The sequence below is a fragment of the Nicotiana tabacum genome, chromosome 3 (assembly GCF_000715075.1).
Source record: "Nicotiana tabacum cultivar K326 chromosome 3, ASM71507v2, whole genome shotgun sequence".
Taxonomy (NCBI): domain Eukaryota; kingdom Viridiplantae; phylum Streptophyta; class Magnoliopsida; order Solanales; family Solanaceae; genus Nicotiana; species Nicotiana tabacum.
Window position 1 is genome coordinate 214,741,797 of NC_134082.1, and position 15,352 is coordinate 214,757,148.

General features: G+C 38.2%; 1 protein-coding gene across 12 annotated transcripts in view; it reads right to left on the minus strand.

Annotated features, from left to right (window-relative positions):
- Positions 1 to 15,352, minus strand: part of LOC107776112 (transportin MOS14) — a 67,316-nt gene that overhangs the window by 21,033 nt on the left and 30,931 nt on the right. For 4 of the 12 annotated variants that reach the window (XM_075250591.1, XM_075250590.1, XM_075250597.1 and 1 more), the window contains 5 exons: positions 6,847 to 6,981; positions 6,050 to 6,130; positions 1,078 to 1,143; positions 527 to 640; positions 208 to 287 (listed from right to left, as the gene is read on the minus strand). In XM_075250591.1, the coding sequence (XP_075106692.1) occupies positions 208 to 287; positions 527 to 640; positions 1,078 to 1,143; positions 6,050 to 6,130; positions 6,847 to 6,981 (476 nt within the window). Of the gene's footprint in view, positions 1 to 207; positions 288 to 526; positions 641 to 1,077; positions 1,144 to 6,045; positions 6,131 to 6,846; positions 6,982 to 15,352 lie in introns of all 12 variants that reach the window. The other 8 variants (XM_075250594.1, XM_075250592.1, XM_075250600.1 and 5 more) reach the window with 2 other exon arrangements.

The following is a 15,352-nucleotide window of genomic DNA, read 5'->3' on the forward strand; positions in this document are numbered from 1 at the left end:
TAGCTAAAGTTTCCAAATTACCCTTACTATTAGTTTTAAACAGCTTTGCAATTAGAGACAAAAAGGTTCAAAACCAACCCTACAGCTTAAAAGCATCAGAAAATAAAACAAAACCTAAACTGATAAGACATGGCCTGCTCCCGCACTGTATCAACATATGTTTTGGTTTCTATCTTATTTGAAAGAACATGGAAAGAGAATTCTTACAGCAAAGATCTGGCGTTAGTTTGACAAGAAGATATCCACTTTGAATAGGAAGCAACAACCTCTGCAGCTGATTTGTATACCTGGAACAGCAAACAAGAAAAAAATGGAACATAATTAAGGAAAGGAGGAGGTCAATCAAAAGGTACTAAACATTGCCATAACTCAGACCTAATGAAGCAAATAGTTAGCCCAGAATTATTGTCTACAAAATTTTCAGTATGCTTATCTTTCTTCCTAACAATTTCATCAGTTCTTGCAATCCCCTTTTGTCTTTACAAGGATAAGTGAAACAAGGAAAATCGAGTAAGATAACACATACAAGTCTCATGAAGCCCTTAGCATCATCACGTGGCCTACTAGATAAAATTGTGACCAAGGGAATAATAAAAGAGAAATCATTCTCTTGGGCTTCCGTGATAATAACTTCAGCTATCTGAAACAGAAAAGAAATCATACAGTGAACTTCCTAGAATAATCAAGTTTGTATCATTCTTATAAATGAAGCGTAAGCAAAAACATAATCAGTAAAGTGATCATTAACAGAGAAACAACATGATTTGAGAATGCAAACCATATGTGAAGCCAAAGAAAAGTGCAGAAGGCATGACACACTAATGTCAAATTACCAGCTCTTTTACAATCAAATCATGCAGGACAGTTAAAGAGGATTGCTGAAAACAGCAAGAGCTCGAAAAAAGAAATAGGTCTCTACAGAAAATATAAGTACATGATCACAAACTATGGCTGAAAAATCATGTATGTATTCCAACAAAACAAAAGAATGTAAAGAAGGATTTGCTTAGAGATATCTCGAAGAAGCAATGTGATCACAAAAGAGCGTAAAAGGAAGGAGTGACTTCAATCACTTACTATTACATTGCAAGATTGTTCAATGTCGGGGAATTTAATGCCTGGAAGCCTGGCACTTGCAGAGATCTGATGCAGAGCAGGAGAGAAGAGAGCATGGCAGTAGCATCTCAAGCAAATAGTGATTGTATGGATTTGTATCTCTAATTCGTTAGAATTTTTTATTAATCCGAATTAGTTAGAAATATTCTATGAAAAGAACTATGAATATACATTTAATATTTTTTTATGCGGGTGGTGCCCAGGCCAGCTTGCGCACCTAGCATGCTCTGTATTAGTTTCATAAAATGGAAGAAAGTAAAAATAAGTTTTGTGATTCCGACAAAGACAAACTGCTGAACACAAAATTAGATTTAAACAAAAGATTTGGTTTGTTAAGTATCTTTGAGAAATGAAATCACAAGGCGCAAGAAAAGTACCTTTTCATTTAAGAGGAATAATCTCCTGAATTTATTGGTTGAAATAGAAAAATCAGGTGATAAGCCTTGAAGTGCACTAGTGACTACAAACATAAAATTATGACAGAGGGAGTTCATCGTTTAAAGATCTTGAGATGCACAGGAGATAAGCTGGGAAGTTAAAACCATCTTACAGGATGTGACCTGACACTGTTACTTGGGCAGTGCAGTATGAAATTCATGTCTACTCCAACTAGTAATCATTGGGTGATTTTGGGCCAAATCTTGTGTCACTTGGAAGGAGCACCTGCCACTTCCAACTAGGCGGTCTGCTCTATAGTAACCACTTACGTGTTTCAGATGCAGAATGGGGGATCTAACACTGCGTGGAGAACAAGAGGATACAGGTCTTGCTAGAGATGGAGTAGCAGAAAAGGTAAAAAGTAGTGGTAGTCCCCCGATCTAGTGTTGAACCAAGGTAATGAGCTACGCACAATCCATGTGCAAGGTAATGTAGATATGCAGTTGATAGATGAGGTTTGGTCTTAAGACCACTCAACCTGCTAAGTTGTGGTGTGATAATCATCATGCTCTTTATATTGTTTCTAACTTAGCATTTCATGAGCGAACTGAACATATAAAGATTGATTGTCGCTGTTGAAGTGTGTGACCATCTCATCTAAAAAATTTAAGTTGTTAGAGAGAGCACACTTTTATTTACTGATGTCTTGAACATGCCCCCTCTCATGCGGGCATGATTCTTTTTCATGGGCCAAGCACATGGAAGTTCTTTTTGATAATGGGTGACAGTAAGACTCGAACCAAGGACCTTTGCCTTTTCTAATACCATGTTGAAGTGTGTGATCATCTCATCTAAAATCTTAAGCTGTTAGATAGAGCACACTTTTTTTCTTTTTTTTTTAATAAGGTAACATATAGATAGAGCACACTTTTATTTACTTAATTATGTCTTCATAAGTTGTTTTGTTTACAAAAAGATTTAACAGAAGATTATCTCGATAATGCATATCATGATACGAGAAAAGTTAGGTGATATCTTCACAAAAATTCTGAATAGAGCTCCAACGTGACAGTGTTGTAAAAAGTCAACCAATAATGCGTATAATCAATCAACATGTATTTTGTAGTGGTAATAAGTTAAGAGTAATTATAGGTACTTATATTGCAGGATAGATTCCAGGGACTAGTATCCCATTAGTTAAGAGATATACTAGGAAGAGCCGTACACGTAATCTTCCATTCTACTAAATGCGGGTGAAAAAAAAACCCTTTTATGGCATAATCTATATACTAGATGTGAATATTGTGTTTACACAAATATACGTGATCATGACATCTAGTGCATGTACAGAACATATATAGTTACACCGCAATTGGAGATGATAGGATAGAATGGCATGGAGGTACTAAGCGATATGGAAGTTTAAAGCACCAACAAAAGTCTCTTGTTTCACATTGAGTGAAATTTACAATGCAATCTCCAAGCTGGGAAATCTTAGAGAAAGGAAACCTATTTATGTAAGTTCGTGTAGTGGAGCACTTATACTTACATTGTTGAACGGATAGATGGCATTAGGCAGTGGGCCAACTGGGCTCTTCCACAGGTATCAGAAGCTACTATAAGTTGAAGGGTCGAGCAGCTTGGGAACTGAGGGCATGGAAATCAAGCCGGTAGTCATTTTATGGACAGTTTGATGAAAGGAGTAGGTGGATGTTTCATGGCGATGAGACGAATTTAAGAAACATCAAGAGCTCATTTTTCTTTCATTTACAATTTTATCGTAAAGTGTTAAAGACATAATTAAGTAAATGGATCATTATCAAAAGAAGTTCCACGTGCTTGACCCATGAAAAAGAATCAGGTCGCACATGAGAAGACATGTCGAAGACATATTTAAGAGGCTGTTTGGATTGGCTTAAAAGCTGGTCAAACCAGCTTAAAAACATTGTTTGGCTTATTTTGGAGTTTGTCGAACACCAAAAGTGCTTTTAAACCAGTGTTGTCAAAGGCTCATTTAAGGCGCGCTTAAGTCTTGAAGCTCAGAAAAGCTCAAGGTGGGCGCTTCGCGTCGCTTAAGTTGCGCTTCAGTATAAGGCAAGGTACTAAGGCATGCGCCTTATTTCCCATGAGTTCTATCTTGAATCAAGCGTCACTAACAACAACAATAATCGGAAATAAGTGTATTAGCTGCTAAGGGGAACATTATGAATGAATTTGTTACTTTGTTCTTGAATTACATATAAGTTTTTTTTTTTCATTGCGCCTATTTTAACTAAAGCCCACACTTTTAAGTGCGTTTTGCGCTTCAAGCCCAAATAGACCTAGTGCACTTTTTAGAGCTTTTCGCCTTTGACAACAATGTTTTAAGCCAAAATAAGTCAAAAGCAACAAGTTGGACATACCAGCTTATAGCTTGTTAGCTTAAAAAGTTTTTAAATATGACCAAGACTTTTACATTATTATTCTTTACATTCTTTTACAATCTCCAAATAGTACTCCTACGGAATTACAAGAAACTCGACTTGTTTTACATTACAGACTGATCACCTTTAACAAGTCCAACAAATCAGAAAAGTTTAATACACTGTTTCCCCTTTGCCAATAGTACAAGTTTTGGAGACATCTGAACTTGAACAAGGATAAATGCTCTTTTTTGCCTTCAAAGCACCTCATATTCCTTTCCATCCAAACAGTCCAAGCAATGCATAAGGGAATAGCCCTCCAAACATTTCTGCTACTTGCTTCTACCATTCTCTCTTATATGAATTTCACTCATAACCAATTTTGAACAAAGTGAAAGGTGGTTCTACCAATTAATGTGTAAACAATACTTCTGGGATCTGGTACTGAAACCGTAAAGAATTTGGCATCTGAACTTGACAATATCAGCAAGAAACGAATTTGAAAACCATCCTCATCTATTACGTTTGTGGGGGCAAATCAAATTACAAAATGATCATTTATGGAATATAATCCTCAACTATTACTTTTTATTTGAACGCTTTGGGAATTTGAATTTCTTTTTTCTTTTCTTTCACGTTACAAAAATGATGTTTTAGTTAAATTTTGTCGGCTCTGGCTATCTGAATGCTTATTTTTATACGAATATTTTGCACTATTTAACTTTGCTTTTCACTTACAAATTTTAATCAAATTATTAAATATTGAAGATTATATGTTATTTAAATAAATAAATTATATTTATTAAACATAAATTTATATACATTTGATAACTTAAAGTTAATTGAGACACAAATCAATTTGTATTTGAACTAATTTAAACATAAAATATTGGAAAAATAAGCTCAGTTTTCCTATTGACAGTTTTAAGGATATTTCAATCATTTTAACAGAAAAAAATGTTTGTCAACACCTTTTAACCAAACACATCAACTTATTTTCAGTTTTAGCACTTCATCCAACCACGTAATTGTTTATTCATAAATTCAGCTCCGACACTTTAAAAATTGTTCCTCAACACTTAGTGCTTGAAAGCTACTTAAATTCAGCTAAACCAAATAGGCTCTAAGTAATTAAAAGTGTGTTTTCTTTAATAGCTTAAACTTTTTGATGAGATGGTCACAAATTTAACATAAAGAAAGAATTTTTTTTGTGCAGGTAGATGGTTTTTTTGTATGGATAGATGGGTAGCTTACATTCGATGATATAAATGTTTTGGAACCATTTGGTGAATTGGAAAACTTACATTGAATTATTGAAATAAAAACAAAATACATTTGGACATTTACTTGGCGGTTTATCAAGGAAACATTCAAACACCTAACCTAAGATGAAGTAAACATTTTGACAGAGATTTTAATAAGTGGAATTTTATTGTCAAAATGACATAGGAATAGATCATGACCTTATATCTATCAAACATATTTATGAGGATACCTTAAATGCAACTTCTAATTATTATTTAGTTCAGCTTTGGATTTCGAAAACATTATTTTATCTCTTCCAAACATCTAAAATAGGATTCGTAATTTTGATTAACAGCAGTTTAAGTATTCGAGCTCTATAGCCAGATATAAGTGCATTGGTGCAATTAAAACTAGGTGTTAACTACAGCAATTGAGCCTCTGCCTCTCGCACACAGCTGTGTGAGTTCATAGCACAGCTAAAATAGAGTCAATGGTCTATGCTATTAAGTACTAAGCGTTCTCACTGTTCTGAAACACTTTTACCTCACAACGCTACACATATCAGTAACAGGAGTATAGATCAATCATCCAGCAGGTATTGTCGCATTAGAATCATGCTTCCACCTCTACCAAGAAATTGATGGCTAAAACTATCCACGGTTTATTGCTGCAGCGGCAGTTATTAATGTAAAATATGCTGTTCTTCCTGCATTTTTGAAAAAAGAATTTTATGGTTTATTTTCTCTTCTGTTTGTCCTTTATGTTTTTCTTTTCATTTTCTGCTTTAGATTCTGACCTTTATCCCAACGCTAGACCACAAAGAATTCAGTATATAAATGCAGCATTAAGTAGGAGATGAGCACAAGAATGCATATGTTACTGCCAAGGCTTTGGTTCACAGTACTAACCGCATTAAGTGCAAACATTTTGGCTTCCACCTCCTTCCAAGGAATATTTAAGCTGTTACTGGTCCAACCTCCAAGGAAGATCTGATATTTAATACAAAAGCAAAAGTCATTTGACTAATAGAAGAAGTTAGATAACAAAGTTGCTATCTTGAAAATAAGTTCCAGAAGTATTTAAAAGGCTGTCAAAAGATGAAAAGAAAAAGAATTTTAAACAGGGAAATAACCAAACAAGATCATTATTTAGCAGTAACGGCAAAATATGAAAAGGAAATACTGGATAGGAAACTAGATATGAATAGTGGTTGAATGTTTCTGTTAAAGATGAGAGGGTAAATGGATGGTGCCAGGTATTGATAGGACGAGAAGGAAGTGAGGTGACAAACTTGAGCAACCAAGAAAATGCAAATCTGAAGCAAAAAACATGTCCAATCATTGAAAGATGAAGAACTTGAAAGGAAATCATTTGCTTCTCGGGTTAGGCTCAAATTACAGTACATATTTCTGGAATTATCTGGTCTAGTTTTCTGAGTCAAGAATGGAAACTAAGGAAAAACCTGTGCAGGAATTTCCAGGATTACACTATGGCTGCTACTCAAAATAATTGTAGAAATCAGAAAAAACTAATTCAGAAAACTTCATAGAAGATTGGGTGTCTTTTGTAAAGAGCCATACTTATTTCTGAGGCTTTTTTTTTTCTGGTATACTGGTTGTATAAGGGTATTTATACCCTTCATTAATGAAATCATATAACTTTATCAAAAATAAAATTAATTACCAAACTTTTGGGCTAATGATACCTTCTGGATAAATGCTGTAGAACCTAAAAGCTGACAAACATCCACTAGAAGTTCTGTCAGGTTCATCCTGAATTGTTCAAGGCTGTCAGGCAGGTCAACCATTACTCCATCACCATAAAAGGTAGAATCATCCACCTGTTTAAATCGAGACCCATAACACAAAATAAATAAATAATACAATAAAAGACTAAGAAAAAGATAGAATTAGTTTGGGGTTACTTTTATGCACGAGAACAATTAACAGTATGTACACGGAAGGTTACTAAAAGCTAGGAAATTATTCCGAACCTAGTTTATCAAAATGATTTACAGCCTACATTAAAGATTAGTGTACCACAAGAATCAGGTGAGGACATTGGGAGGAGACTCGGATAATTTTCCGCTTGTGATGGGGTTACACCAAGGATTTGCGCTCAACACGTTCTTATTTGCCTTTGCGATGGACGCACTGAAGCACCATATTCAAGGGGATATGCCATAGTGTATGTTATTCGTTGATGATAAAGTACTGAATGATGAGACGCGAGGCAGTGTTAACGAGAAGTTGGAGGTTTGGAGACAGACCCTAACGGCTTCAAGTTGAGCAGGACTAAGACAGAATACTTGGAGCGCAAGTTCAGTGACGTGACGGGGAAGAGGACATGGACGTGAGGCTTGATTCACAAGGAAATAGGAAGATTGATGAGGATGTCACACACCGTATAGGGGACGGGGTGGATGAAATAGAGGTTAGCATCTGGTGTCTTGTGTGACAAGAATGTGCCACCAAGACTTAAAGGTAAGTTCTACAAAATGGTAATTAGACCGACTATGATGTATGGGACAGAATGCTGACCAGTCAAGAACTCCCATATCCAGAAAATGAAAGTAGCAAAAATGAGGATGATGAGATGGATGTACGGGCATACTAGGTTGGATAAGATCAAGAATAAAGATATCAGGGTGAAGGTGAGCGTGGCCCCCATGGAGGGAAGCGAGGTTTAGATAGTTCAGGCATGTGAAGAGGAAAAGCTTAGATGCCTCAGTAAGAAGGTGTAAGCGGTTGCCTTTTGCGGGTATGAGACGAGGTAGAGGGCGGCCTAAGAAGTATTGGGGAGAGGTGATCAGGCAGAAGATGGCGCGACTTCAGCTTATCGAAGACATGGCCCTTGATAGGAAGGTGTGGACGTCGAAAATAAGGGTAGAAGGTTAATAAGTAGTCGAGCATTTTTCTGTTTCGTACCGGGTTTTTTAGGGCTAGTATGTTGTTCTTAGATTACTAGTATTACATGTTGTTTTCTTACTATCTTCCACTTCGATCTCCTACTATCTTGCCGTTGTTACTGCTTGTTGTTATTGCTTTCTCCCATTTTGTTTTGGCTCTTAGATTGCTGGTATTATCTTTCTTGCCATTGTTATTGTTATTGCTTAATTTCTATTGTTCTTTTATCTTCTTGGGGTCTATCGAAAACCTCTCTACCTCCCAAGGGTAGGGGTAAGGTTTGTTTACACACTACCCTCCCCAGACCCTACTAGTGAGACTCCATTAGGTTTGTTGTTGTTGTTGCTACCAATGTAGTACAATATGTTTATATTTACTGAAATATCAACGCATGAGCACAAATTTTACGTGTCTACCAATCAAATTTTAGAGGCAGCCTCTAATGACCAAATGATTATAGACCATCAAACAAGCTTGTGAGAAAGTGAGAATTAAAAATTGAGAGAAGAGAAGAGAAAAACAACTAACAATCCTTTAGTGCAGGACAAAATAAGATAAGAGTCTTCAAGATTGGATGGTAAATTATGTCAGACATCCTATGAAATTATTGCAGGTAAGTTCAATGGTTTAGGGGACAAATGGAGGAGATGGAACAAATTATGCATTTCTACTATTATGTTCTTTATTCTGGTGAATGGGAGTTGTTAGCGGAAACGTAAAAGAAAGAACACAAGATTTAACGTGGTTCGGATCAAAATAATCCTACGTCCACCAGAGAACAATTGCCCTTTTAAAATTAACAAAGGAAGGGGAGATTTCCCAATTACACTTAAGAGAATTTCTCTCTTAACTCTCTACTCACTACAATGTATTGTATTATTTTGGGATGATTTCTACAAGTGAAGGAGTGCATCTATTTATAGAGGTAAAGACCTCCTCTTGATGTCATTGGTGACATCAAACTACCTCCTCTTGATGTCATGAGTGACATGAAAGGAGGAAGCTTCCTCCTAGCATCCACACCAACTCTTTCCACCAACTCTTCCAATTGGCATGCCATTGTTGACTAAACATAAACCAACATTTTCAGCATGTCATTGTTAACTAAACATAAACCAACATTTTCAATTTCCACCTTGGTTTGCGTTTCGAGCGTGTGAACAACTCTGGCCAAAACTTCTAAGCTTACTGGGCAACCCCGTTGTAAGAAACAAGAAGAATCAAACCATTGTTGAACATACCACCTCCACCTAGCAACTGTTCTCATCGGAGTTGCATCAGTTGATGCACACCCCCGCCAAGTCCTTGCAGTGTGCAAACCTTGGTCAACATGTCTGCAGCATTATCGTCTGTGATAACCTTCACGACCTTGATAGTTCCCTCATCAATAACATCTCGAATAAAATGAAATCTGACATCAATGTGTTTAGTGCGCTCATGAAATCTCTGATTTTTCATTAGATGAATAGCACTCTGACTATCACATCTAAAAGTTGATTCCAGCTGAACCAAACTCAATTCCGCTACTAAACTTTTCAACCAGATAGCTTCCTTTACCGCCTCCGCTGCTGCCATGTATTCTGCTTCTGTCGTAGATAAAGCGACAATCGACTGCAAAATCGACTTCCAACTGACGGCACTGCCAACGAGGGTAAAGATGTATCCAGTTGTGGACCTTCTTCTGTCAAGATCTCCTGCATAGTCAGAATCCACATAACCGAGAATTGAAATACCTGTACCACTTTTTCGAAAGGTAAGACCAACACCAGAAGCTCCTTTGAGATATCTCAATATCCACTTGACAGCTTCCCAATGCCTCTTTCCTGGGTTGGACATGTATCTACTTACCACACTTACAGATTGAGCAATATCTGGACGTGTACATACCATAGCATACATAATACTACCAACTGCACTGGCATAAGGAATCTTTGACATATGCTCCACCTCATTCTCGGACTGAGGCATTTGTGACTCTGAAAGTTTAAAATGACGAGCTAATGGTGTACTTACAGGCTTGCACGTTTGCATGTTGAATCTTTCGAGAACCCTTTCAACATACCTCTTCTGAGAAAGATGTACAACATCGTCTTCTCTTGAAATCTCCATACCAAGGATTTTCTTTGCAGCTCCTAAATCCTTCATGTCAAATTCCTTACTCAATAGTTTCTTCAAAGCATTTATCTCTGTAATGTTGTTAGCAGTAATAAGCATATCATCAACATACAACAGTAAATAAATCATTGAGTTACCAGACATCTTCTTGTGATACACACAACTATCAAATGCACTCCTTGAGAATTCATGTGTAGTCATGAATGCATCAAACCTCTTGTACCACTTTCTAGGGGATTGCTTCAAACCATACAAAGACTTCTTTAGTTGGCATACGTGATCTTCTTTTCCCTCAGCTAGGAAACCTTCAGGTTGATCCATATAGATTGTCTCTTCTAGATCACCGTGTAAGAAAGCAGTTTTGACATCAAGCTGTTGAAGCTCCAACTCAAATTGTGCAACCAATGCTAGTAGCACGCGAATTGAGCTATGCTTCACGACCGGAGAGAAAATCTCATTGTAGTCAATTCCCTCCTTTTGGCTGAAACCTTTTGCAACCAATCTCGCCTTGAACCTAGCATCTTCCACTTCAGGAATTCCCTCTTTCTTTCGGTAGACCCACTTGCATCCAACTGTCCTCTTCCCTTTTGTCTTTTCACTAAGACCCATGTCTGATTCTTGTGAAGAGACTCCATCTCTTCAGTCATGGCTAACCGCCATTGTGCGGCATCCTTGCAAGAAGTTGCTTCAATATACGAGGAGGGCTCCAGATCTTTAATCTCTTCTTGTGCAGCTACGAACGCATATGCAATCAAGTTTGCTTGATTTATAAGGCGTTCCGGTTCTCGTGTCTGCCTCTTCTCCCTCCCCTTCGCAATTGTGTATGGTTCATTGACAGCAAGTTCTTCAACGCCTACATCTTCTGACTCATCTTTAACCTGAGTCTCTTGATCCTTTTCCTTGGCAAGCTCCACCGGAAGCTCCACCTGCTCGTTGTTCTTGTTTCCTGAAAACTCCACGGAAACTTTACGGGGATCAAGTATAGAGGATTCATCGAAGGTGACATCTCTACTAACTATAAATTTGAGTAAAGACAAACACCAAAGTTTGTACCCTTTTACTCCATCCACATACCCTACGAATATGGCCTTCTTAGCCCTTTGTTCAAGCTTTCCTTCATTAATGTGATAATAAGCTGGACACCCAAATACTCGTAAGTATGAATAGTTAGAGGGTTCACCTGACCATACCTCATTCGGAGTCTTAAAGTCAATTGCCGATGCTGGAGATCGATTGACAATATGAGCAACAGTGTGAACTGCTTCAGCCCAAAATACTTTGGACATTTTGGCTTGTAGGAGCATACAACGAGCCTTTTCAAGAAGAGTTCTGTTCATTCTCTCGGCAACTCCATTCTGCTGTGGGGTATGCCTGACAGTCCTATGTCTTGAGATCCCATGAACCTTGCAGAATTCATTAAACTTTTCATTGCAAAACTCCAAGCCATTGTCTGTGCGAAGATACTTGATTTTCCGCTCCATTTGATTTTCAACCAAAATCTTCCACTTTTTAAATGCTTCAAAAGCATCACTTTTTGCCTTCAAAAAATACACCCAAACCTTTCGTGAGAAATCATCAATAAAAATGAGAAGATACCTCTTTCCGCCCTTCGATGGAAGTTTAGAAGGACCCCATAAATCTGAATGGATGTAGTCTAGCACTCCTCTTGTCTTGTGTTTGCCAGTGCTGAAGCTGACCTTCTTCTGCTTCCCTAGAACGCAGTGCTCACAGAAGTCAAGCGTACTGATCTTCTCACCTTCCAAAAGTTTACGATTGCTCAACATCTCCAGTCCACGTGCGCTCATATGACCCAGTCTCATGTGCCATAGTCTTGCCTTGTCATCATTAGATAACTGCACTGTAGATGCATTTGCAGAGCCAACAATGGTGCTTCCGACCAATGTGTAAAGGCCGTTCTCCAGCTTGCCTTTCAGCATGACTAAAGAACCTTTAGTCACCTTCATAGTTCCTGCTTCGCTCATGTACCTGTAGCCTTGTTCATCCAGAGTACCCAAGGAGATCAAATTCTTCTTCAGATCAGGAACATGACGGACTTGTGTAATAGTCCTCACGATTCCATCATGGCAGCAAACCCGAACTGAGCCAATGCCAACTATTGCACAAGTTGCATTATTGCCCATTACTACGGTTCCTCCACTTTTCTCGTAGCTGCTAAACCAGTCTTTTCGGAACGTCATATGACAGAGTACAAGCAGAGTCTAACACCCATTTGTTTTCATAACTACTATTATTATTACACGATGTTGTTAGTACATAATCATTATCAAAATTATGTACCTGTTCAACTGTAGATGCACTCGCCTTTTCCTTGGACTTTGACATTGGGCAATCTCGTTCAAAGTGCCCCTTCTTGCCACAACCCCAACACTCTGTATTCTTCTTGTTCACACGAGACTTTGATCTGTGCTTTGATTTGGTCTTTCCCTGTTGGCTAGTCCGGCCTCTTACAAAGAGGCCACTTGCCTGGTCATCTCTATCTCCTTCAATGTGCCTCCGCACATCACTAGAGTTAAGTGCCTGCCGCACTTGCTCAAGCTTGATAGGCTCCTTGCTATACATCATTGAATTCTCAATATCACGATATCCTGAAGTCAATGAAAATAGCAAAGCACATGCAAGCGTCTCCTCCTCCTTTTAATTCCTGCAATCTGTAAGTCCATGACAAGTTTATTAAACGCATCTAAATGATCTTGTAACGAAGTACCTGACCCCATCTTAAATGTGTGAAGACGCCGTTGTAACAACATTCTTGTTGTCACTGATCGGTCTTGGTATAGCCCTTCTAGCTTTTCCCACAACTGTTTGGCCGTCTCTTCGGTACCCGTACTCACTTCACAAAGCACGTTAGGTGCAAGGGATAGTTGGATTGCACTCAATGCATCCCCTTCAATCTTCTCCTTGTCGGGAGCTGATATATCCGTAGGATACTTTCCGTCAATAGCATGGATTGAACCTTCCCTCCGCAGTAACGCCATCATCTGGATCTTCCAGATATTGAAGTTGTTGCGTCCATTGAATCTATCAATTTCAAACTTCATGGAACTCATATTTGCTTGTTCTTTCTCCTTGGATCGTTAAAGAATCATGTCGCTCTGATACCAATTGTTAGCGGAAACGTAAAAGAAAGAACACAAGATTTAACGTGGTTCGGATCAAAATAATCCTACGTCCACCAGAGAACAATTGCCCTTTTAATATTAATAAAGGAAGGGGAGATTTCCCAATTACACTTAAGAGAATTTCTCTCTTAACTCTCTACTCACTACAATGTATTGTATTATTTTGGGATGATTTCTACAAGTGAAGGAGTGCATCTATTTATAGAGGTAAAGACCTCCTCTTGATGTCATGGGTGACATCAAAGGAGGAAGCTTCCTCCTAGCATCCACACCAACTCTTTCCACCAACTCTTCCAATTGGCATGCCATTGTTGACTAAACATAAACCAACATTTTCAGCATGCCATTGTTAACTAAAATAAACCAACATTTTCAATCTCCACCTTGGTTTGCGTTTCGAGCGTGTGAACAACTTTGGCCAAAACTTCTAAGCTTACTGGGCAACCCCGTTGTAAGAAACAAGAAGAATCAAACCATTGTTGAACAGGAGTCCATGTTGTTTCTTTAGGAGTTTGAGGGGGAGTGAGACAGGAAGATCTATTATCTCTCATGTTATTTATATTAGTGATGGAAGTGTAGAGCAATATGATGGATATGGCGGTCTCTTGAAGTCTTTTGAGGGGTTTCTTAGCTTCGTTTAGAGGGCATAGCAACATGATGGTCACTCACCTTTTATTTGTAAACGACATTCTTTGTAATGCAGAAGTTTTCCAAGATACCATATTTATGGCAAATTCTTATCCGGTTCCACCTTGTCTCGAGACTCAAGATTAACCCTAGTAAGTGTGAGATGAGTCTTGTATTGAAGAGATTGCACAGGTGATGGACTGCAAGGTGGGTACTTTACCTATTACCTACGTTAGATAGTTAATATAATGGTAAATAAGTATAGTCCCACATGAAATAAGATTAATGTATGTATTGTGTATTGTTATAAATAGGGGTCGATCAGTGTATGTATTACGTATTGTTATAAATAGGGGTCCTTGTATTATAGTTAAACACATCAATAATATATTTTTACCGTGATATTTCTCACATGGTATCAGAGCGACAGTGAGAAACATCTGGGGTAGAATAAAATCAATCACCGTGCGTCTTTCCGGTGACTCATCAGATCAGATCTGCGTAAACACACTTTCATTGAGGGTTGTGCAAAAACCAACACCACAATTAGGTTCAAAAAGCACTGGCCACCAAACCCTAGTCAATCTCTCCGGCAACAAGCCCCTCACGTGCTAGCAAAAGCTAGGGTTCCGCTGAGCGCGTGAGTTCACGCAGCGGCGAGTGCAACCTTTTCCGACAACATTTTGACAAAGCTCCTTTAGGACAGTTTGATCGTCCACTAATTTCGAGCCTACTCATACTTTTTTCTTTTTACTCCGATCACTTTGAGATTTTTCCGGCTACTACACTGATTTTCCGACGGCTACAATGATTTTTCTGACGAAGCTTCTTTTGGACAGATTACTCACGGGGTTATTCTGAGTCTATCCATTGAAGTCTCATCAAATTTTGACAACCTTTTTTTATTTTTTCGGCAAGACTTGTGCAAATTCCGGCGATTGATCAGTTTCCGATGAACCACATTGTCCTTTTCTTCAATGAATCTGTGAGTTATTATTGTTCTTGATTTGTTCTGCTATTTTGTCCAACAATGTCTTTGGGACTAGATGTTTTGGTTCTAAAAGCACGGGTTCTGAAAATTCAAGTTTAATGATTACTTCGGAATCCTTAATGAGAAGTTCAAACTACTTAGCCTGGGTTTCTTCTGTTGAGTTGTAGTACAAGGGTCAAGGTGTTCAAGATCACCTATCCAAGAAGGTTAGTGATGGAGATGAAAACGCCAAAGCACAGTGGGAAAAGATCGATGCTCAGTTATGCAGTATCCTACAACGATCTTGTAAGGCCTCGTAAAATTCTTCCTAGAAACCGGGATATCGTGGTGCCAAGTTAGGGGCGGTTCGGACTTTTTGGATTGAACTGTGCATTAAAAAGTTAAAAGAAGATGTTCGCAGAAGAATGCATTTCTGCGGCCCATTATGCGGCC